The 25,536-nt window shown below is 46.9% G+C and overlaps 3 protein-coding genes across 3 annotated transcripts; 2 read left to right on the forward strand and 1 right to left on the reverse strand.

Moving 5' to 3' along the window:
* Positions 1 to 1,109: 1,109 nt before the first annotated feature.
* On the reverse strand, positions 1,110 to 12,727 carry IMP4 (IMP U3 small nucleolar ribonucleoprotein 4). Its single transcript, XM_083161318.1, has 9 exons — positions 12,582 to 12,727; positions 4,834 to 4,942; positions 4,601 to 4,684; positions 4,301 to 4,410; positions 2,793 to 2,925; positions 2,555 to 2,709; positions 2,372 to 2,466; positions 2,106 to 2,179; positions 1,110 to 1,266 (listed from the first exon to the last, which is right to left on the reverse strand). Exons 1-9 carry the CDS (start codon positions 12,582 to 12,584, stop codon positions 1,154 to 1,156), a joined length of 876 nt encoding a protein of 291 aa, XP_083017444.1. The 5' UTR covers positions 12,585 to 12,727; the 3' UTR covers positions 1,110 to 1,153.
* Positions 12,663 to 15,981, forward strand: VMA22 (vacuolar ATPase assembly factor VMA22). The gene is made up of 6 exons (XM_083161319.1): positions 12,663 to 12,782; positions 13,132 to 13,261; positions 13,547 to 13,650; positions 13,954 to 14,069; positions 15,104 to 15,247; positions 15,331 to 15,981. Exons 2-6 carry the CDS (start codon positions 13,133 to 13,135, stop codon positions 15,441 to 15,443), a joined length of 606 nt encoding a protein of 201 aa, XP_083017445.1. The 5' UTR covers positions 12,663 to 12,782; position 13,132; the 3' UTR covers positions 15,444 to 15,981.
* A 148-nt stretch (positions 15,982 to 16,129) lies between these two features.
* LOC146037279 (rho guanine nucleotide exchange factor 3-like) lies at positions 16,130 to 23,124 on the forward strand. Its single transcript, XM_083161320.1, has 6 exons — positions 16,130 to 18,866; positions 19,110 to 19,167; positions 19,264 to 19,317; positions 19,969 to 20,067; positions 20,451 to 20,612; positions 22,608 to 23,124. The coding sequence occupies exons 1-6, from the start codon at positions 18,814 to 18,816 to the stop codon at positions 22,677 to 22,679; spliced, it is 498 nt and encodes a 165-aa protein (XP_083017446.1). The 5' UTR covers positions 16,130 to 18,813; the 3' UTR covers positions 22,680 to 23,124.
* Positions 23,125 to 25,536: the final 2,412 nt, after the last annotated feature.

Genomic DNA, 25,536 nt, shown 5'->3' on the forward strand with positions numbered 1-25,536 from the left:
AGTGACTGAGGTGCGACACTAATAAAAAAAAAAAAATAATAGTAATGCAGCATAAACATGCTGCCTCCTCTATACTTTGACCGGGACCCGGGTTGCTCGACCCAGGCACCCTTTCACACCACTTGACACGGGTCAGAGCCTTGTTCACCCTTGGTCATTACCAGGGTTGAACTCCCATGTTGCTCGACCTGAGGTGGCCCTTTAGACCGCACCTCGACCAGTGTTGGGGCCACAAGGACACCATAATAACCTGGGTCTAGAGTGTGGTCTGAAAGCGGTATTAGTCTCAGCTACACTCACACCCTGGGTTACAGTAGTGTCATTATCAGTGCACACTTATACCAGCCCTATACTGAGTGTAAGCTCCATCTACTGCTCTGTGTCTCACTATACTGAGTGGAGATGTAACTGGGATGTGGCTGCGTTGAAACAGTGCATCAATGCTGAGGGGCAAATGTATTGAGTCTTCTAAAAAGGAAGAGGTGGTTACCATAGCAACCAATCAGATTCCTGTCTATCATTTTCCAGGATGCAATAGAGGTATGATAGAATTTGGTTGCTATGGGTACCATTACCTCTTTTTTTAAAAGCTTTAATCCATTTACCGCTACAAAAGCTGTCTGTTCTGTGGACATATTACTTTATTTTAATCAGCCACAGAAGATGTAATCCAGGTCTCCCCTATTATAGCAACCCTATCCTAAGCTTACACCTGGGTAAGTGGTTATTGTGAGCACCCACAAGAACTTATGTGCTGAGGTTTTCCCATTAACAGGTGGGATACATACTGCCCCAGTCACGACTGTCACCTGTGTACGACGAAAGGCCCATACACACTGGGCGATTTAGTGCTGAAAGAAGCTCACTTTTGCCATTTGAACTGCTTGTGGCTCAAACCTGCCCAGCGGTGATACACACTCCTCCATCACCTTCCTGCTATGGGAAACCATCCACCCCTGTGTAATCCCTCAGTCAGCAATTACTACTACATTGCTGGGCAAAAACACCCAAGTGTATTTTGGACCTGAAGGAAAACCTGAGTTGGATGTGAAGACTGCAGCTGGTTCCTGATATGTGACCCCCCTGCTTGGATGAAGTTCTGCCACCAGTCTAGAAAAGAAAACTTTATTTACACACCACAGACAAAGACACACTACTCAGTGCTGAGGTATTTCCTCTTCTTGGCAGTGTTGGTATACGGATGCCAGCGCCACTCCACCTCTGCGGTATTCTCATTCTCCAGGGTGCCCAGTCTAATCATATACACTGTAACAAGGAAATGGGTATTAGTCTATCTAGTCAAGTGGCAGACAGATCAGGGCAATGGTAACATCCGATTAGTAGGTGTAGCTTACCAGGTGCTGCAGCCAGAACAAGAGAAAAAAAACCAGTCCTAGTGTAATTGTATTTTATATATAATATAACCCTCCCTAGCCGCACACTAGCTATCCAGACAGACCAATCAGGGTGCCAACAGTTACTATTCTGGTCTTCATATCCTGATATATTCAGAGCATGTCCAGTCTGATCTAAGGCATCAGGTCACAGCTGACCCCCTCTAAACCCCCTTAGGATAACGTTCCTGGATACACCCTACACAAAAGGCCCGTACTCAGATCTGATCGCAGTACAAATTTGTTCTCAAAATGGACAAAACCATGTGCACTGCAGGTGGGGCAGATGTAACATGTGCAGAGAGAGTTAGATTTGGGAGTTACTTTGTTTCTGGGCAGGGTAAATACTGGCTGCTTTATTTTTACACTGCAATATAGATTTCAATTTCAACACACCCCACCCAAATTTAACGCTCTGCACATGTTACATCTGCCCCACCTGCAGTGCAGCTGGTTTTGCCCATTTTGAGAACAAATTTCTGAATAAGGGCCAAAGTGTACTCGGCAAACGCTGTCGATGTCAGCAGCAACAGCTAAGTCCATGCTGCATCCGGCAGCATTGGCTTTGTCAGAGACCCCAATTTCATCTGCATGTAGAGACAGCAGGAGGGCGCTAGCAATGTAGTGGGTACTGGTGGGTGATGTGTTCATTGTTTTTGTTGCCCGATAAGTCACTAACTATCAGCAGAAAGTTATTCCTTTCATACTTACACTTCATATCAAAGCGAGGGCCCACCTCGGACAGCTCAATGTTGCGGTGATCAGTCTTCTTGTAAACGTGGTGCCTGCCACAGAGGATGCCAGTTAGTAAGTTACACGTCACACATGCAGGGCACTGCCTGCAGCCAACTCATGTACATCAGGCAGAGCACTCTGCCTGCAGCTGGCACATACCAGGTCACACAGAGCAGAATGCCCTCAGCTGGCACTCATACCTGCACGTCACAGACAGCACTATGCCCGCAGCTGGCACTCACCTGAATGAGATGTAGTCATCTTGGTTAGCAAAGGTAATGACTCTCTTGCTCTCTTCCTTGGGAACCGGGAATAAATATTTCATGATGTTGGAGACCTAGAACATAATGCACGTGTTTAGTCCCTGTCCCATCCCGTCCCCCCTCCACCATGTTGCATACAGCAGAGTAGACTGTCGGCCTTACCCGCTGTCCGAGCCGGGAGGTGAAGTTGTGGAAGATAAGATGTGGATAAGCCTCAGACATCGTACCCAGGTCTGGTATATCATGTCTCATGATGACGTTACACAGGGTGAAGTACGCAGTGGGCCCAAAAGGCAAGTGACAGACAATCAGGCCATCTGTAAGGCAGGTGGGCATTAGAATCCTGTGCTCTGAATGCTAGGAACGGTCACAAGAGCAGCACTACATGTGCAACACTCACCTGGCATGCCCCGATGCTCATGTACGACCACAAGGTCACTGACGTCATTGGCGCGGCAGGCCTGTACCAGTGACCCAACCTCGTGCTTTCCCCTGTTCATGCGCTGGGCATTGGGGAACACCAACTTCAGCTCCTGCAGAGTAATAAAAAAGTAGTGAGTTCTAGACTCACCGAGGGGTTGGGTTGGATAGACGACCACCGAGGCCAAGGGGTATAGTTACTAAGCAGTAGTTGCCGCTTCATGCGGGATCTAACCCCCAAAAATGTAAGTGCTAATTATATTAGATGGAAAATATTTAATATTGTTGGCATTTGAACTCTGAGTCGGACTTGCCGAGTTTATTATCAACATTTGTAAGGCCAGGCAATTGACCGTGCTAGGAGTCCGTTGAGGAATATGTCGTCACAAGTGGGCGGTCATAATCAAAAGCCAAACATATCGGGGCGGATCGGTCAGTGTAAGCACAAGATCATTAGTGGATACACCGTTCCAGTTGGCTAAACATGTACCCAGCCTAACGGTACCAGACAGAATACAGTCACTAGTATCCCAATGGAGAGAATCCGGACCGGTCAGGTAAGTATACTTACCTTCCCCGTGTCCTCACAACCCTGACCCTCCCTCTCCATGGCCCAACCATACCCTTGCTCGCTAGTGCCTAAACCACACATCCTCACCTATGTTGGCATTCTGACGGCGAGTGCCGGCGATAGTCAGGATCACAGCGTCAGTTTGGTACTGCCGGCACATCAAGCACTGGGATGCTGAACACATCTCTATAAAACAGACCCCTTTCACGCTGCACCTCAGACCCGGGAATTTCCCGTGTCTGCCCCTTTCACACTGCTTTCCATGGTCTGCCTTCCAACAAGTGTGTGGAATGTAATAGCAGCTTTGATTGGGTGTTGGGAAATTTGTACAAATTGTTGTGATAGGCTGTTTAAAAGCAGCTTTTATTGGCTGGCTAAAGATGATGTCACATATCACATGATTACATCCCCCAATGAGCTTGTTTTTATGTGAAAAACACGGGTCTGTGCTGATCATACTGCCATACACCCGTGTATTACCCGGGTGTAATACCAGGGGCATAACACCCAGGGAATTTCACAAAAACCCTTTCACACAGAGACGCGACACAGGAATTTTCAGCTTGCCCCGGGAAATACCCGGGTTTTTGCGTCAGTGAGAACGGGGTATAAGTGACCCAAACCAGCTATCCCATATAGTGTACAAGGAAAGAGGGTAGAAATGTTACATAGATTACACACATGCTTAGTATATTTATTCATATGGGTTTATATCACACATCCACTGCCTGCACAGCACAGTAGTAATGGCAGACAGCAATTATATGATATTATGGGGGCAATCTGACAGTGCCGCGGCGTTTAAAAGCTGGTAATAGCACCCCGTCAGATTCGTACAGAAGTGCTCACTACCTTATGGGGCCGCGCGGATATTGTACAGCTGATTGGGCAGGGAACATAAACCACACATGTCGTACCTTAGCAAACATCTTCAGCCGGGAGCTGGGGTCCCTGGATGTTGTGATCATGATTTTGGGGTCTTCCACTCCTGCCCACTTGTACTCATCATCCATATGCGAGGACACCCCTGTGAGAAATCAGACGCTAAATGTAGTAAGTGGCTGGAGATATATATGTGCAATGGTCTAGTAGAGGCTGTCAGAGGTGTCACATCTGGTCTGTAGAACTACAGGGTCCAGCAAGCTGGACCTAGGATTTCCACACCAGCTAGAGTGACCGCTGGTCAGGGAACCAATATAAGTTACTGTCTCTCTTACCTTCACCCCCCTCATCATCAAATTCCAGCTGCTTCTGTAGCGTCAGGGCTTCTCGGCGGATCTCGGTGGGAATGAGCCGGTTTTCTGTGGACATATAAGGCGGCACCGTCAGTACTGACACCCCTCATGTATGCACACAAACTACTAGTTCCTAGCACAGGAATGTAGTTGTGCAACACCCCCCCCCCCATACTTGTGAGTTGCAGCCTTTTAATACATAGCATTGTACAAACCATCCAGTGCCCGCTTCAGACGAAGTTTCTTGTCCTCGATGCTGTGCTGTTTGGCCTCTTGTGCTTTCCTGTAGAGGTACTCCCTCCGGAGACGTGCCTCCCTGCGGAGCTAAAGGAGACGGAGAGTGAGGCACCGACAGTTACTTACATCAGCTCCTGCACCCACTCTCCTCCCCCCCCCATCCCTGCAGCAGGACTGTGCCGTTCTATAAGTGACCAGGCGCACTGTAGGGGGACACAAGGAACTAGAACATAAGGCCCATACACGGTACAATATTCCTGTGCGCATTGCATGCGATCGGGACCTAGTTCAAATAGCACAGGCTGCACAGACTTTGTGCTGTGCGCTGGGATCCCCATGGGAGCGCGCATTGCACAGGACCTTCGCACCATGTATATAAGGTTTATGACTGACCTCACTAAGCCCATAACAGACAGCACGGAGGATGAGAACAGATATATTAGACCTGGGCTGGTGCCAGCAGCTTGCTCATCCCAGTATCCGGACATCCCTGAGTGCTGATCATCTCCCATAGATAGGAGACATCTGCAATGCAGCTGGTTACTCCAGGCGAGGCCGACACACTGTCATCAGCAGAACCTGCCCTGGAATCTATGAGGAATCACGCAGAGCAACATGGCGCCTGCAGCTGCACTGTTATAACGTCACTTTTCAGGACCCTCTTGTTTCACCTACTAATGGGGAACAGGAACCCGCTCCTATTAGCTGTTCCGGGGAGGAACACATGGGGGGCATGGAATAGGTGCTGAAATTATGGCAATCACTTATAAGGCTGGTTGTCTAATAGTATATACCTAATAACACCACATACTGAGACCCACGAGTGTGACAGAAGTAGTACTGTGCAGATATACCTAATAACACCACATACTGAGACCCACAGAGTATGACAGAAGTAGTACTGTGCAGATATACCTAATAACACCACATACTGAGACCCACGAGTATGACAGAAGTAGTACTGTGCAGATATACCTAATAACACCAGATACTGAGACTCACAGAGTATGACAGAAGTAGTACTGTGCAGATATACCTAATAACACCACATACTGAGACCCACCGAGTGTGACAGAAGCAGTACTGTGCAGATATACCTAATAACACCACATACTGAGACCCACCGAGAGTTACAGAAGTAGTACTGTGCAGATAAACCTAATAACACCACATACTGAGACCCACGAGTGTGACAGTAGTACTGTGCAGATATACCTAATAACACCACATACTGAGACCCACCGAGTGTGACAGAAGTAGTACTGTGTGCAGATATACCTAACAACACCGGATACGGAGACTCACAGAGTATGACAGAAGTAGTACTGTGCAGATATACCTAATAACACCAGATACTGAGACTCACAGAGTATGACAGAAGTAGTACTGTGCAGATATACCTAATAACACCAGATACTGAGACTCACAGAGTATGACAGAAGTTGTACTGTGCAGATATAACTAATAACACCAGATACTGAGACTCACAGAGTATGACAGAAGTAGTACTGTGCAGATATACCTAACAACACCGGATACGGAGACTCACAGAGTATGACAGAAGTAGTACTGTGCAGATATACCTAATAACACCAGATACTGAGACTCACAGAGTATGACAGAAGTAGTACTGTGCAGATATACCTAATAACAACAGATACGGAGACTCACAGAGTGTGACAGAAGTAGTACTGTGCAGATATACCTAATAACACCACATACTGAGACCCACGAGTGTGACAGAAGTAGTACTGTGCAGATATACCCAATAACACCAGATACTGAGACTCAGAGTATGACAGAAGTAGTGCTATGCAGATATACCTAATAACACCAGATACTGAGACTCATAGTATGACAGAAGTAGTACTATGCAGATATACCTAATAACACCGGATACGGAGACTCACAGAGTATGACAGAAGTAGTACTGTGCAGATATACCTAATAACACCAGATACTGAGACTCACAGAGTATGACAGAAGTAGTACTTTGCAGATATACCTAATAACACCAGATACTGAGACTCAGAGTATGACAGAAGTAGTACTATGCAGATATACCTAATAACACCAGATACTGAGACTCATAGTATGACAGAAGTAGTACTATGCAGATATACCTAATAACACCGGATACGGAGACTCACAGAGTATGACAGAAGTAGTACTGTGCAGATATACCTAATAACACCACATACTGAGACTCACAGAGTATGACAGAAGTAGTACTGTGCAGATATACCTAACACCACATACTGAGACTCACAGAGTATGACAGAAGTAGTACTGTGCAGATATACCTAACACCACATACTGAGACTCACAGAGTATGACAGAAGTAGTACTGTGCAGATATACCTAATAACACCACATACTGAGACTCACAGAGTTATGACAGAAGTAGTACTGTGCAGATATACCTAATAACACCACATACTGAGACTCACAGAGTATGACAGAAGTAGTACTGTGCAGATATACCTAATAACACCACATACTGAGATTCACAGAGTATGACAGAAGTAGTACTGTGCAGATATACCTAATAACACCAGATACTGAGACTCAGAGTATGACAGTAGTAGTACTGTGCAGATATACCTAACACCACATACTGAGACTCACAGAGTATGACAGAAGTAGTACTGTGCAGATATACCTAACACCACATACTGAGACTCACAGAGTATGACAGAAGTAGCACTGTGCAGATATACCTAATAACACCACATACTGAGACTCACAGAGTATGACAGAAGTAGTACTGTGCAGATATACCTAACACCACATACTGAAACTCACAGAGTATGACAGAAGTAGTACTGTGCAGATATACCTAATAACACCACATACTGAGACTCACAGAGTATGACAGAAGTAGTACTGTGTAGATATACCTAACACCACATACTGAGACTCACAGAGTATGACAGAAGTAGTACTGTGCAGATATACCTAACAACACCAGATACTGAGACCTACAGAGTATGACAGAAGTAGTACTGTGCAGATATACCTAATGACACCAGATACGGAGACTCACAGAGTATGACAGAAGTAGTACTGTGCAGATATACCTAATAACACCACATACTGAGACTCACAGAGTACGACAGAAGTAGTACTGTGCAGATATACCTAATAACACCAGATACTGAGACCCACAGAGTATGACAGAAGTAGTACTGTGCAGATCTCTTATATATTTGGCTACATCTGTCACTCAAAGTGTGTCTGGAGCTATAACGCTGGGTGGAGCCTCTGACTCACATGACAGAGAACCAGCCCAGTGAGCCCACAGACAGTGCCAGACACCCTCTGCCTCTCCATGTTACACAGCAAAGACACAACTACTCACCAGACACACCAGGTGAGCGCCCCACACCTCCATACCTCCCAACATGACCCTCTCCAGGAGGGACAGAATGCTCTGTTTGTGGACTTCCATCTTAATTTATGATTGTCACCACCTGTTTTAAACAGGGTAATTGATAAGAAAGGTGTTTAAGCACAGGTGATGGTAATCCATAAATTAAGAAGAAAGTCCAGAAACAGAGCAATGTGTCCCTCCTGGAGAGGGTCATGTTGGGATGTATGCACCTCCCCCCCCCATTCACGGCATCCCCACGATTAAATGGCACATGCAAAACACTGACACGGCTATGGTCGACAATGAAAAAGGTTGACAAGATTTATTTTTCACTTTTTCAATGTTTTCATATTCATTCTCATGTGTAGACATGGACACCAATGAAGTGCCACAATTATGTCAACATTTACATGTGTTGACCTTTCTGTGTTGATTTTTTCTTGTGGCGATTCGCTGCACCCCCCGCGACCCCCCTCCCGCGATTTGCAGCACACCCCCCGCAATTCGCGGCCCCACCCCGTGACACCCCCCCCCTCCCGCGATTCGCGGCACCCCGCGACCCCCCCCCTCCCACGATTCGCACCAACCCCCCAGGCCCCCCCTCCCGCGGTTCACGGTGCCCCCCACGACCCCCCCTACCGTGATTCCCCACCCCTGACCCCCCCTCCTGTCATTGCGTCAACCCCCCGCGATTCACTGCGACCCCCCGCACCCCCCTACCCGTCAATTACAAAAAGCCCCCCCCCCTTTCCTGACACACAGCACCCCCACATCCACCTGCCAAAACACTGCACCTGCCCCTCTCCATTCCGCATTACCCCTGCAACCCGCCACACCAACACCACAGAGGCCCATCGTCTGTAAGCACTGTTCATACCAACAAAATAGTCTACACCCTCTTCACAATCAAATGTTTACCAATACAGGTAATCCTCCATATAATACAAACCAGATTTCACACACTAAAGGCGTTCATGTTAAGTGGGCGGAGCCCCTTACGACAGTGTGAAGAGCGCCCCTAGGGTGCGATGAATCATCTAGAAACAGTATTATTTATTTATTTACAGTTTCTTAAATATCACACACAGATTCCGCAGCGCTTTACATCAGTCCCTGCCCCAGTGGAGCTTACAAACTATATTCCCTACCACATGTACACGCACATACACATTCTAGGGTTAATTTGTTAGGATCCAATTAACCTACCAGTATATTTTTGGATTGTGGGAGGAAACCAGGGTACCTGGAGGAAACCCATGCAAGTACGGGGAGAATATACAAACTCCGCACAGGAGCCATGGTGGGAATCGAACCCATTCCACCATCCGTACTAACAGTATACCTAATAACACCAGGCACGGTGACTTACAGAGTATGACCGAAGTAGATATACAAAAAAGACAATCTCGACTGAGCCACAAGCAGCTAAAAAGGAGTAAATCAAAAAGAGATCGCCAAATCTCTTACCACTATATTGGAAAAAAAAGGTATGATATACTCCTCAATTGAGCCTTACAATATTATAATATTTTAACATATGTATACATAAAAATTATATGAATGTCTGTCGCACACTGTGCTCACAGACTAAGCGTTAACCATGGAGAGTGAAATTTATATCATAGTTCTTTGTATCTCTGCTTTCCTTTTCAAAATGTTTCTTCTTATACGATTCAAGATCCTCAGTAATCAGTTATATGAGGAAAAGAAGAACAAAAAAGTGTCATATTTCATAAGGGAAAACAAGAATCTGGTTTGAAGTTCTGTATTTATTAAGACGGTGGCATACCGTACTCACACAATGGTGACGTACGTTCCTCCTATAATGGTATCTTTTATTTCCTTTAAGGGTTAGATGTGATAGCGTACCCAAACTCACGTGGTTCTAGATAGTTATCCTCATATAAAGGTATCTTTTATTCTGATACCGCAACCATATTTACCAATCACTGTGGGGAGGCAAGAAAATAGGGTGCGTACCCCAACTTACAGGTTCCAATGTAGCACCATGCTCATAAAGGTTTCTTTGTAACTTCGTTTGCCCACCGTACAGTGGTGGTGGACCCCCAAAAAATTAAAGAGTAGGTATACTAAAAATGTTCTTATTATTAAAAGTTTTTTTCACAACATATATGAAAAGGGAGACTCAACGATTAAAAGTGCCTATGCCAGGTACAGATGGAAAAAAGGTAATAAACTTAACTTATTTTAGGGGGTCAGGTTCGGACTGACACCCGATTTAGAAGTAGATTCCAGGCAACCAGGCTCAGTGGTCAAAGAGGGCTCCCTTATTCTCCACCAAAGTGTTTCGACTTCTATTGTCTGTATCAAGGTGCCTTGATACAGACAATAGAAGTCGAAACAGGTGCCAGTCGGGATCCCGACAGTCATTTACCCGACTGTCATTATCCCGACTGTCAAAACGAGACAGGCGGGTGCCCGACAGTCACCCGCTATTTTCCCTCGTGGAGGTCCACGACCCCCATAGAGGGAGAATAGAATAGGTGGCTCGCAGCGTGGCGAGCCCGCAAGGGGCTTTTTTGCGCTCGTCATGCTGTCTGAGTCCGGGCAGTCGGGATCCCGACATCGGGCTAATGACTGTCGGACCCCTGTACCACACCCGTCGAAGCGTGTTTATGGAGAATAAGGGAGCCCTCTTTGACCACTGAGCCTGGTTGCCTGGAATCTACAGTACTTCTAAATCAGGGGTGTCAGTCCGAACCTGACCCCCTAAAATAAGTTAAGTTTATCCCCTTTTTTTCCATCTGTACCTGGCATAGGCACTTTTAATCATTGAGTCTCCCTTTTCATATATGTTGTGAAAAAAACTTTTAATAATAATAATAATAATAATAAGAAGAACATTTTCAGTATACCTACTCTCTTTCATTTTTTGGGGTCCACCACCACTGTACGGTGGGAAAACGAAGTTACAATGTTTAGGACCTACAAAGAAACCTTTATGAGCATGGTGCTACATTGGAACCTGTAAGTTGGGGTACGCACCCTATTTTCTTGCTTCCTCACAGTGATTGGTGAATATGGTTGTGAGATCAGAATAAAAGATACCTTTATATGAGGATAACTATCTAGAACCACGTGAGTTTGGGTACGCTATCATATCTATGGCTCGGTACACACCAGGACGACAAGGGTCCGATCACATCAATCTAGATCCAATTCAGACCGATTGGATGTAGATTGTGTGGTGATTGGGCCCTTTTCTGTCCTGTTGTGATCCTATTCCGATCGGATGCGAGGCCCCGTGGGTCGGTCTTAATGAGATCCTACCTGCAGCAGGTAGGATCTGGACACGACCATACACCCGGGTGCGGGTCGCGATCAGATCGGTACTGCTCACGGTGCACATCGTGAGCGTGTCGTTCACTCCTCATCATCGTGAGCATGTCGTCCTGGTGTGTACCCTACATAACCCTTAAAGGAAATAAAAGATACCATTATAGGAGGAACGTACGTCACCATTGTGTGAGTAAGGTATGCCGCCGTCTTAATAAATATAGAACTTCAAACCAGATTCTTGTTTTCCCTTATGAAATGACACTTTTTTTGTTTTCTTCTTTTCCTCATATAACTGATTACTGAGGATCAAAGAGGATCTTGAATCGTATAAGAAGAAATATTTTGAAAAGGAAAGCAGAGATACAAAGTACATCGTATATATATCTCCATGATTACCGCTTAGGCTGTGAGCGCAGTGTGCGACAGACATTCATATAATATTTATGTATACATATGTTAAAATATTATAAAGCGCAATTGAGGAGTATATCATACCCCCTTTTTTTTTTCCTATGGCAGAAATAGTACTGTGCATCTACAGTATACCTAATAACACCAGGCAAGGAGACCTAATATAGCTATATACCTAATAATAACCCACCATACTGGGAGTTACAGAAGTAGTACTGTGCATATATATAGCTATATTACCTAATAACCCATGATACTGGAAGATGCAGAAGTAGTACTGTGTATATATAGCTGCTATATATACCTGATAATCCATGATACTGAGACAGGGTTGCCTAACTGACCCCCTCCTTCAGGGAGAAAAAGCTCTGTTCCAGGACTTCCCTGGTAATGTATGACTGCCATCACCTGTGGGGAGTTAGGTAATTTATAAGAAAGGTGTCACCACAGGTGATGGTAATCATACATTACCAGGGAAGTCCAGGAACAGCCCTGGTACTGCGAGCCGGCAGAAGTAGCACTGTGCAGATTATATACCCAGGGCCGGGACTATACCGGGGTACAGTGACTAGATGGAGGGCACAGAGGCCCTGTGGTACGACACACCCAGCTAGTCCCCCCCTAATGTACCCCAGTACTTACCATGATAGCGGCTGCCGAGGACCCACACGTGGAGAGGAAGGAGCCCTATAATGATGATCTCTCCAACTGACCAATCCGGAGCAAGGGAGCAGCTGCCCTCAGTAAAGATGGCGGCGCAGTGCTGCGCCACACCCGGAAGTGGCAATGAGACGCAGGATTTCCGGGTTAGAGGAGGTCACATGATAAAATAGATGTCAGAAGGTGAGTAGAAGGGTGCACCTGGGGGATAAGTGCAGTTGGTGGGGTATTAGGTGTAGAGGGGGCAGTGGTAATAGTTAAGGATTATAGGCGGAAAAAAGAACACCCATGTGACTTGATGACCTGTGACTTACCTTATATACCTCACTGAGGGTCTCAGATAAGGGGAGACAGTTGCAGTAACACAGGCCTGGTTGGTTGGTTTAATCAGAAGCAATGTAAATTATGTAAGGGAAAGTGTTATGTGCTCTAGATTCTGGCTGTAGGAGAGAGGAGTTGTCCTGGAGCCCTAGGTAGGTCCCTTGTCCCTGGGTAGGTCTCACTGCCATCCTGTACCCTCTCTCACCTACAGTATGGCCCCAGCTCCGGAAGAGAAGCTGAGCGAGGTTTGCGAGAAGCTGGATCAGCTGCTCCTGCAACTCATGGAAGACCTGGAGACCCTGCAGGAGAAGCGGGAGCGCCTGAATGGCCTCATCGAGAAGGTAAGCGATGGCTACGTGCGTGTAATCGAAGCCAGTGTTTATACAGGTTAACCGGTCAAAGGAAATCTACATGTAAATGCAACCTACCAATCCACTAGCAGTAAGGGACTTCTCTGAGGTATCAGGCAAATGGTGCCTCGTGTCACAGTGATATCATTAGCTCCAGGCAAATTGGTAGGCTGGATGTTGGTTCGGCTGAGAAAATGTCTGCTGCCTCAATGTGGGGTCCGCTTTAATAGGTCACTTGCCCACACCTGTGAATTATTTCTATTTTTCTCACCCCAGGGCTGGTTCTTCCTCTCGCAGTCTCGATATTCTATGGGGAATAAGTTTGTGTCCTCTCTGCAGTATACACAGGATATGGTGGCTTCAGTCTGTGTCCGGGACAGGTGAGACTTCCAGTTCAATAAATATTGTATATATGTGTGTGTATGTATATATTCTCTCTGATTCTGAGTCGACCATTTTCACGGCCATGTCTGTTGTTGCAGTCACATCTGTCACAGACTTATTTTTTTACAAATTTGAGGTGCCCACTTCCATTTCTTTCTGTCTTTTGGATCAAAATTTGCACTTAAATCATTCTCACTGCGTCCGACTGAATCAGCCCCTATATGTGAAAAGACTACATGGGAGGAATGGTAACCCTCACTTAACACTTGATCTTCTCTTCTTGATCTGGCGTGATCCAGCACCGCAGAGAATGGTGTGAGGTCTTTCCATGTTGAACGCATTGAGCCTGGTCAGTTAGAGGATCTACCAGCGGAGGATCTTCTAGAGGTGGAGGATGTGGGAGCAGGAGATCAGGGTGAGTTTGTAGAACAAGCCCATTCATGTAGGGCCAGAGATGTGTATATATACGGTCTCAGAGGTAATAGTTATGACACTTGTCTGTACACGGAGAAGAAGGGGAGGGGGGGAGGGGAACAATTGAGCGTAGGCAGGTACAGATTCAGCCAGTTTATGTAGCTTTGTCAATTACAGTATCATTAAACTGCACAGCTATGACTAAACCATTGTCTAAAATGTTAGTCAAGATCCACTAACTAAATCTTGACTAAGAGGGAAAAAAAAAGTGACCTTTAATTTAGTCAACCTTTAACCCTTGAGTGTCACAGTTGCTGTGAGAGATCCTCTAAAAATATCAGCGCCGATCACAGCAACTGTTCTTTTTTTTTTTTTTTTTGGGTGCTATATTTATTTAAACGTCAATTCATAGACGTGGCCGGATTTGTATTTACTTATACTAAAAGAACAGTCGCTGTGAGCGACACTGGCGTTTTTAGCGGCTATTTTTAGGATCGCTCACAGCAATGTTAGCACTCAAAGGGTTAAGAAAGTGACTAATGCCGCCCCTACACCGTGTGTTTTGGACTGCATCGCATCTAATTCAAAACACATGCGATATACTAGATGCGATGCGGCCTAGTCCAAAAAGTACAGGCTGCACTTACTTTTTGTACCTTGCGATATGATGTACGCGGGAGTACATAGCACTGTGCGTGGGCACCTTAAGACTAAAACGTAATAAGAAATCCTTGCCAAAATGAACGCTGCTGGCAGGGAGGGAAAGGTGGGCCGGAGAAGTAACAGGATGATCGGGACATCAGGGGATTAGGGATGAAAACTGGAGGAGGAAGAGAAGAGGGAGGAGTCTGGTGATGCGGAGAGATCACATGGTTGCTGTCCTAGAATTAAAATAAAGGGACAACCAGGATTGGAAGAGAAATAAAGTATGAGATATAGGAGGGTTCAGTGAGGGACAAATCGAAATTAATTTAATCAGGGATAAAGAATAACCCTTTTATTTAAACTAATCAATGTTTTTCTATTCTATCCCAGTGCTGAGGCATCGGGGAACCTCAGAGACACACAAACCCCCTACATCCGAGAAGCCGAGACCACCGCCCTCTCACGACCCACTGCGCTGGTTCGGGGTTCTGGTCCCTCAGAGTTTACGCCAAGCACAGACCACATTCCGCCAAGGTCAGTTGTTGGCACATATAACAAGTCATTGTGTGAATGCTGCCGAGCCAAGGGAGGCTCACTGTTTCTGCCGTCATCTCCAGGTGTCGCCCTGACTGCTGAGGTGACCTCACTGCAGAGCAGCATCGATGAGACCCGGAGGCAATACCGCACCCTGCTGGCCAGGAAGAGAGAGATACAGGCACAGTCTGGATGAGACCAATCAGATGGGACCAGTAAACCATTAACAGGCTTGTGATTGGGGGAGAATTCCCAGTACCACAAGTTTTCCCGTGACATCCCGTGCCATGGGTGGTCTCGGCAAGTATATGAGTGTGTTCTTGTTCTCTCGATGTTGCGTTACAAGTGTCAGCGTCTACCAGGATTATTGGAAAATTCTACAGAAGCATCCTGTGAGGTAGAGAAGTAGATTTATAAAACCTGACTCAGGATGGTGCACCACAAACCGCTGTAATCAGACTTTACTTTCATATTTGGGGCTGTTCTGGAAAAGTATCATCTTTTTGTTTTGGGTTCTTGAACCGTTCTCTTTACCGTTAGGTGTGGGAAAGCCTTATAGAACAGCGCCACCTTGTGTTTACCAGCCAGTACTTTGCCTCTGTTACTATTCTACAGTCTACAATTATACGAGTACTGGTGAATACTGGGAATGTGTACCTGCTTATTTGCTGCATTTATATGTTTGTGATTTTTGTGGCTGATGTCAAAATAATAAAATGCTTTGGAAATCCTTATGCTATTTTTAGCTGTAGTAAATAAGGGTCATTTCACTCATTTTGTATTATGATGAAGGTGAAAATAAAAACCTGCAACAAAAATCCTAAATCATGGAGGCACGGCGTCACATATCGCATCACTCAGCTCCGTATACGGCCTCAGTCACACACCGTATACAGGTGTCACATCACTCAGCGCAGTCTGCTGCGTATACAGCCTCAGTCACACTCAGTATACAGATGTCACATTACTCAGCGCAGTCTGCTGCGTATACAGCCTCAGTCACACACAGTATACAGGTGTCACATTACTCAGTGCAGTCTGCTCCGTATACAGCCTCAGTCACACACATTATACAGGTGTCACATCACTCCGCGCAGTCTGTGCCGTATACAGCCTCAGTCACACGCAGTATACAGGTGTCACATCACTCCGCGCAGTCTGTGCCGTATACAGCCTCAGTCACACGCAGTATACAGGTGTCACATCACTCAGCGCAGTTTGCTCCGTTTACAGACTCAGTCACACGCAGTATACAGGTGTCACATCACTCAGCGCAGTTTGCTCTGTTTACAGCCTCAGTCACACACATTATACAGGTGTCACATCACTCAGCGCAGTCTGTGCCGTATACAGCCTCAGTCACACGCAGTATACAGGTGTCACATCACTCAGCGCAGTTTGCTCCGTTTACAGCCTCAGTCACACGCAGTATACAGGTGTCACATCACTCAGCGCAGTTTGCTCCGTTTACAGACTCAGTCACACGCAGTATACAGGTGTCACATCACTCAGCGCAGTTTGCTCCGTTTACAGCCTCAGTCACATGCAGTATACAGGTGTCACATCACTCAGCACAGGCTGCTCAGTATACAGCCTCAGTCACATCACATCATTCAGTGCAGTCTGCTCCGTATACAGCCTCAGTCACACACAGTATACAGGTGTCGCATATCACATCACTCAGCGCAGTCTGCTCTGTATACAGCCTCAGTCACACTCAGTATACAGGTGTCACATCACTCAGCACAGGCTGCTCAGTATACAGCCTCAGTCACATCACATCATTCAGTGCAGTCTGCTCTGTATACAGCCTCAGTCACACACAGTATACAGGTGTCGCATATCACATCACTCAGCGCAGTCTGCTCTGTATACAGCCTCAGTCACACTCAGTATACAGGTGTCACATTACTCAGTGCAGTCTGCTGCATGTACAGCCTCAGTCACACACAGTATACAGGTGTCACATCACTCAGCGCAGTTTGCGCCGTTTACAGCCTCAGTCACACAATATACAGGTGTCACATCACTCAGCGCAGTCTGCTGCGTATACAGCCTCAGTCACACACAATATACAGGTGTCACATCACTCAGCGCAGTCTGCTCCGTATACAGCCTCAGTCACACTCAGTATACAGGTGTCATATCACTCAGCGCAGTCTGCTCAGTATACAGCCTCAGTCACATGCAGTATACAGGTGTCACATTACTCAGCGCAGTCTGCTGCGTATACAGCCTCAGTCACACACAATATTCGCGCGAGTGTCCCTATTTCTTCCGTGCACAAGTTGGGAGGTATGTACAGGTGTCACATATCATATCACATGACTCAGTGCAGTCTGCTCCGTATACAGCCTCAGTCACACACAATATACAGGGTTCACATCACTCAGTGCAGTCTTCGCCGTATACAGCCTCAGTCACGCAGTATACAGGTGTCACATATCACATCACTCAGCACAGTCTGCTCCATATACAGCCTCAGTCACATGCAGTATACAGGTGTCACATATGTTACACGTATTGAGGCTGGATGTATGAGGCATCTCGTGCCGTGTGGCATATTAAGGCTGGATGTATGAGGTATCTTATGCCATGTGGCATATTGAGGCTGGCTGTATAAGGCATTTTGGGAGGGGTGGGGTGCATGGCCTGATTCAGCCTAGTACACTATGCGACAGTCGCTACTGCAAAATGCTGGCGGGAGGCGTTTGGTGTAAATAGACATCTGTCTGCTTCTGTGATCTGCTGCTGTTTCCAAAGATCTAGCATGGTATAACCCGTGTGACCATCTGCCGTTTTCAGCTCAAAGACAAGCTATTTCTGCAGTAAGGGCTTGTAGCAGGCCAGATTTTATGAATATCCCTATTTAATATTCATTTAGACGGGGGATCTAAGTAGCCGCTAGGGTCCGGCGTGACCTATCACGCTAATACATTGCTGGTTATCCGGGCTAGAAATGCTCACTCACTTTTCCTTGCAAGCCACAAAGTGCTGTTTCCCAACTCCGATCCACAGGAACCCTTACCCTAGCAGTGCATGTTTTCTAGGTCTCCTCACATAATCGCCAGTTAAATGATTAAACGATGCCACCATCCCACTTTGTGCGCAAGATTCTGACAGAACTTTGCTCTTCATTAAATCCCACTTATGTAGCACGGTCCTGGTGCTCGGCTCCATAAGGACAGTATGCATATTTGCTACTAAAGTCGACAGCAGCCATTTTGTGCATTGTATTGTGAAAGGTAATGTGATAAAAGTGTGAGGTAAATTCTAGTCAGAATGCAATAGTTTTCAGTCAGGAAGTGTCTGCGGAGCTTGCATGCACCCGCAGCTAGGCCTCTGTGATAGGAAGTGATGACTTCTCCTCCACCACTCTGACAGACACCTATGACAGGAATCAGCGGCCACAGCCGGAAATGTCATTGAAATCAGCCTCAGAAGCATTACTGAGAACATTAAGAAACGCAGCGTCGGAGTCGACTGTGAGGCAACGCTGAAATGGACCACCATGGTGGCCAGAGAAGTCCGCTGACTGAGCCCTGATTGGACCATTAGCGAAGATCATGGAACTCAGTAAGAAAGGCCGGGACCCAGACCAGGAGGACGACGAGGCTTGGTATGACCGATTTGTGGGGTACCGGAGCACTCCGTAGCTGGTAGGAGTTTGGTAGTTAGCTTAGGTAGAAGTAATGGTTGCAAAAGTCATGAAAACCTGTAGAAGTCGGGTTATTTTAGCCATACAAAGCCAGGATCAGCAGTAGGCATGCTGGAATATGTAGTTCCACAGGTTGCATAGAACCGGTCTAGGCGACTACAGTGACCTCCTGATGATATTAGACTTGTTCCCTCCGTCATACAGGGCCCCAGTGCAGAGAGAGCGTTCCTATACGACTGGATCTCTGTCCGAGAGCTCCGGGGTAGGTGGATTTATACGTGGTGTCTGTTTAGGGGGGAGGCGGATGCGTTAGGGGCAACCTGCATCACTAATGCCCCTTGCCATCTCTGTATTGCAGCTAAAGCGCAGAAAGGAAGGTGAGCGGGCACCTGCCCAGGTAACAGAAGAGAAGGTGAGTACAGCGGCAGGTGAATGCTCTCCTATAGTCCTGTCATTGCTGGGTCCCCTCAATTTATGGGTCGCACCTTCATTGCACAATGTGTTTTTCCATCACTTAAGCTGGGTACACACTATGCAATTTTTGCAAACGATATGCATGATAACAATATAGTAAACAATATTATTGACCCGCCCCGTGTAAATGTGCGAGGGAACTGGAAATGGATCGCTAACCGCTAGGTCCGTGTCTCCTAGGTACAATTCCATCCTGGATGCAGGAGGATTTTCCACCGTCAGATAACTTTATATTTTTGGGCCTGGTTTTGTCCTCCTGCAATTTTTACTAAATATCAACCTCCATCAGAACCAGCGTACAATAAGTATAGGTGCCTTTATTAAGTTATTGGTTCCTGGACATGTAGGCCATGTTCCTGCGGTCATGCTAGACTTTGGTCACTGAATAATCCTGGTTGACCGGCACCGGTTGTCTGTTCCTGCATGCAGGAAAGTGCATGCAGGAACAGAGCTGTCCGGTCACTAGAGGGAGAAGTGCAACAGAGAAACCGTAGTGTCCTCATATGCTGCCTAGTTATGAGTCTTTCTATAGCAGATATATCAGTGTATTACACCAAGTAACCCGCCATGTCATCCTCATCACCTGCAGGAGCCCAGCCACAAGAGGGTCAAGCCTGTCACCAAGACATTGTCAGCAACCCCCCAAGGGAAAGTCACCCCCTTGAAGAAACTCAGCTTGTCCATCCAGGTAACAGCGATGGGTGGAGAGATCTGTTAGTGTATGACAGGGTCGTGGCCCTCAAGCTCTTGTGGAACTCTACATCTAAGCATGCCACGCAGGGCCAGATTAAAATGGGGTAGATGGATCTGTAGCTCCAGGCCTATACATAAAAATAGGCCCATCATCATGGCAGCATAATGAGCACCACAAGGCTACATGGTGGGCCATGAATCAGAAGTATTACAAAGGCATGCTCGGATGTGTAGTTCCACTGCAGCTGGTGGGCCACATGTGGGATACGCCTGGTGCACAGGATAGCACATGTGATGTGATTGGTTGGTAAATTTATTCACATCTCGGGGGGTCTTCTATAGATGTACATACTCACTACTGTCACCCAATCTCTACAGCGCTCCATAGGCTGCCGGAGTGAGAGCCGCCTGTTTAGCTTCTCTCCGCGGACTCGAAGCAAAGATCAAGTGTCGACAAAGAAGCGGAGCAGCAAATTGTGGAGCGAAACGTTTGATAATGCCGGGGAGGAGCTGTCTGCACGGGAGATCAAGCGTCAGGAGGTGAGGGCCTGTAATATCCAGCTTCTTAAAGTAGACCTGTCACCGACACACTACGTCGGCAGCCCTGTGCTGGACTCTCCCAGTATTCTCTTTTTTTTTTTTTTAAATGTTCATTCGTGATGCCTGCTTAATATTCACGAGACCTGCTTAATATTCATGAGGTCTGCTTAATATTCATTAGGCCTGATTAATATACACAATGCCTGATTTTATATTCATGAGGCCTGCTTAATATTCACGCGGCCTGCTTAATATTCACGAGGCCTGGTTTATATTCACGAGGCCTGGTTTATATTCACGAGGCCTGGTTTATATTCACGAGGCCTGATTTATATTCATGAGGCATGAATAATGTTAACAAGGCATGACATATTTCTGAGGACTTGGGATGTAGCTGGGTCGATATTCTGATTTGTGCAGGCCCCACAGCCCTGAAAGTGAAGCCAACAAGTCAGGACCAGGGATGAGGCCACCGGGACGAGGAGAGAGCTGAGAGGGCTTAGAGTGTTGTTAGGTGATGACTGCAGCGGAAGAGGGCCGGTAATAGGGGAAGACGCAGTGGGCTTTGGTGTGACGGACGTACTGAGGAGATGTGAGGTGGGTAGATCAGTTTGGAATGGGTTAAGGTTATCTAGGCGAGAAATGATAAGGGCTTGAATAATAACATTAGAGTCTTCTTTGGTGATCCTAGAATTATTGCAATGATGGAGAAGCAGGAATGGGAGAGGTACTGAATGTGGGGGAGAAGTAGAGATGTCACCCAGACAGTGACGAAGCAATTGGCAATGGAGAGGAGCCTTGGAAGGAGGAAAGACAGTGACCTGCATTGTACAGATGTTGAGTTTAGGGAATAGCTGGGTCATCAAGAAGGAGATGGCTAATACCCAATTGGTAATATTGGAGAGGGAGGGGGACGGGACGGGCAGAGGCCATGGAAAGGGTCCTTCCTGTGTTCTGCCATTCTAATGCTAGATTGTAAACTCCTCCGAGTAGGGCCCTCTTCCCTCCTGTTGTCAAAGCCCAATTCTCTTCACATGTCACTCACAGCTCTCCTATACTCAAACACTCAGTGACCATCTTCGTCCGCATACTCATCTCCATCATTGGCATCTAGCCTCTAGTTGTATGTTGATTGAGTCCTCACTACTTATATTTAAGCTGTAATGTGTATTGAACTGTGGCGCTCTTTATTTGTACTGTATTTTTGTCATTTAATTAATGTTATGCCAAGTTTGTCTCCCTGTACTGTTCCTTTGTACGGCGCTGCGAAACACTTGTGGCGCCTTATAAATAAAATTATAATAATAATTCTAAGCATACCAAGATTTCTGTAACATACAGTAATGTGTTTTCCCCCTTGGCTATAACAAGTTCCCCTGTATCCTATATGGGTTACTACAGGTCCCTTTACCTTCTGGGGGACCCAGTGGCGAAACTATAGTCCCACAGTGGCGGGGAGGCGCTAGGCAGGTGTGGGCGCCTGGGGGGTCTGCGGGACTATAGTTACCACCTGGTCCCGACTCCTGCCCTCCCCCTCCTTACCCCATTGCCGCCGGCGCTTCTGCCTCTAACCCGACACGCAGATCTGTGTCGGGTGACGGGCGGTCCCCGGCTCCGGCTGCAGTGCTAATATAATGAGACACTCGGAAAATGGCTGCCCCCATAATGCTGTATGGGGGCAGCCATTTTCCGAGTGTCTGTTATTATATTAGCACTGCAGTCGGAGCCGGGGACCGCCCGTCACCCGACACAGATCTGCGTGTCGGGTTAGAGGCAGAAGCGCCGGCGGCAATGGGGACGGGTAAGGAGGGGGTTATTATTTCGGGGGGGGGGGCACCCCAAAATGTCCGGTGGGGGAGCGCAAAAAAAGTAGTTACGCCTCTGGGGGGACCCCCCCGATGAGGTCACATGATGCTCTCACAGTGTTTTACTATAGAAATGATCCATCGCCTACATGACCTGAGTTTATGTATCTCGTACATTGTGTGTTCATAGGTGATATTTGAGCTGATGCAGGGAGAACACATGTTAATAGAAGATCTGAACCTCGTGAAGAAGGTAATGTAGGCGAGGAGAACTACCAGCATTAAACTGTTGAGGCATGCTGGGACTAGTAGTTCCACAACAGCTGGACAGTTTTGGACAGATTAGCCCTAATTGCACAGGTTGGCCCAGAGCAGAGTCCAGTCCTACCCTTACCCAGGCAAATGTGGTGGCATCATCCAAATGTTCCACAAAATGGCGCTGTCCCTGGGAAAATCCTCCATTTACCCCAAATACTTCACAGAGACTCAACTTTATAAGTGGGCTTTGGTTGTCCAGCATCTCAGGACTATGTTGTGGTCTTCATCAGGCTCGTAACGGAAGATCATATATAAAAAAACATCAATTGGGTTAAATACAAGCCCCTCCCACCCAACATCAGACCCCCAGCGTAAGGTGACTTCCCTTTCACACTCACAGACCCGGGTCATACCCTTTCACACTGCACTCAGACCTGGGATCGACCCAGGACAGCCCCATTCACACTGAAAGAATGGTGTGCCCCCTAGGGTGCACAGACAGGCGCTATCAAGGTTGCCTCGTTAAGAGCTGCCACCAGGGCCGGTGCAAGGTTTCTTGGCACCCTAGGCAAAACTTTTGCTTAACGCCCCCCCCCCCCCCCCCCCCCCCCCCCCCCCCCCACCCCACCCCACACACACACACACACACACACACACACAATTTCCCAGTTAGTCAGGTGAAAGTGTTGTCTCATACATTTTCCTACCCCATTTGAGTGACACAGAAGGATGTTGTGGGTGCGGGAGTTATTAGTAGGGACTGTGTGGGGAAGTTGTAGTGACACATGGCAGCAGGGGGAGGTGGTGGGGTGATAGTAGTAGCAACTGGGTAGGGGTAGTTATATTGGCACATGGCATCTGTGGGAGATGGTGGGTGAGGGTGGTAGTAGTAAAGACATTGTGGCACATGGCACTTGGCAGGGGTGAGGGAGGTAATAAGGACTGTAGTGGCACATGGTAGCTGGGTGAGGGTAGTAGTAGGGACTGGGTGGAGGGTAGTTATAGTGGCACAGGGTATCTGGGGGAGCTGGTGAGGTAAGGGTGGGAGTAGTAGGGACTGGGTGGGGGTAGTTATAGTGGCACATGGTAGCTGGGGGAGCTGGTGAGGTAAGGGTGGGAGTAGTAGAAGGTACTGGATAGGAGTAGTAGTGGGGACACAGATCATCTGGATTTAGCATAGGCACACTCACACAGGATGATAGAGGAACCCACCTAAATCCACAACTCCCCATACAGCTGAGCACATTCATCATTCTTATTTTGCTGTCTTGCACTGGGCACTGGGCAGCTCTTCTGCTTTCTCACAGTCTTAGATGTCTCACGAACTCTAGGAGTAAGGGGTAGTCTGCAAATTACATGCCACTATTCAAGTGTATTCAACACTATTTGGATACACTTGGAAAGGGATATATAGTTTACATACCTTCCTTGGCTCCCAGCGTGAGATCTGAATGTAACCTGTCTGACCGACTGCAGCATGAGGGGGAGGGAGACATGCTGATGACTCCTGTTCCTGCCTGCCTAATACTGGGGCATGCTGAACATACAGTATGTATTTCTATAGTGAATAATAGGAGGAGCACTAAAATGAAGAGGGGGGTGCCCTGTGTCCTCTTTACCCTGAAAGTTTCTAAAGCTTAGTCAATGGCCACAGCATTTTGCCTGACAGCCGTGGAGTCAGCAGAGGAGCTAACCCGGCTGTCAGGATCAGCATACAGGACCTTGTCCCCGCGCTGCTGCTGCTGCCCAGCCCACCACACCACAAGAAAAACAAATAGCATTTTACTGATGACCAGGATGTAGTGGGGGGTTACTTACTGCTCCCTGCTGCTACCATCTATTTATATCTTCTGGTTACTGTTCCCCAGCCGCCTTGCGTGGTCCTGCCGCTGAGAGACTTCTGCTGGCAAGGACTCAGGTACCGCTCCATGTAGCTGCCGTCAGCTGTATAGTGCTGCTCCAGGTGAGGCATGGGCTTCTTGCCGCCCCACAGAAAACCCGCAAAAATTTATAAAAAAAAATATAAAGCCAGTGGTCAAGGGACCGGCTGCTGTTTTGGTGGTACACCAATTAAATGTTGGACTGAACAAGGGGCGCCCTCTAGCGGCCAGCGCCCTAGGCAGCTGCCTAAGCCTGCCTAGTGGTAGCTCCGGCCCTGGCTGCCACTTAGAAAGGGGTTGTCAGCCCCAATAGACCAAGCAAAAAAAGAAAATGAAGTGGCGCTGGTTTGATGAAAAGGGTATATAAATTTAATAACAATTAAAATTAATAGGTACAATTGCACAATATGAAAAATATTAAATAATGAAAAATAAAAAATGATAATTAGATTAAATTAAGAAATCAGATGGATAAAAACAAATATGTTGTTATAACTGGACCGAAGACTGAATTGATGAATCAAAAAGTATGACCAGTTCCATTGGATGAGGAGGTATAACAATGATTGAGAAGAATCAAGGGGCCCACTGGGCTAATAGTTACCACACGATGTCTCAGATGGTCTATTCCCAAATATGATTATGGGGTGTCCTCAATTGGTTGTGGTGGTGGGGCCACAATGGGCAATGACCCGATGGTGACGGGGGCTATGATTGTATATAGCCAGGTATTTCCCACTTCGCTAGAGGTCCCAATTAGCGGTTGACAAAATGCAGGTGTCCTCAAGGTTGGTAGACTTGAATGGCAAGTGATGTAAGTGGCCAACCTCAATTCCTGCGCTCGCTGTATATAAGATGTCTGGTTGGGATGATGACCGATGACAGGTTTCGTGGTAACAGGCTGAGAAAGCGTGGGTGACAAGATGACAATGAAGATCCAGATGGGCTGGGTATGCAGGGGGTATTCAATGGGTACAGTTA

This window comes from Crinia signifera, chromosome 9 (genome assembly GCF_055691185.1).
Source record: "Crinia signifera chromosome 9, ASM5569118v1, whole genome shotgun sequence".
In the NCBI taxonomy this organism is placed as follows: domain Eukaryota; kingdom Metazoa; phylum Chordata; class Amphibia; order Anura; family Myobatrachidae; genus Crinia; species Crinia signifera.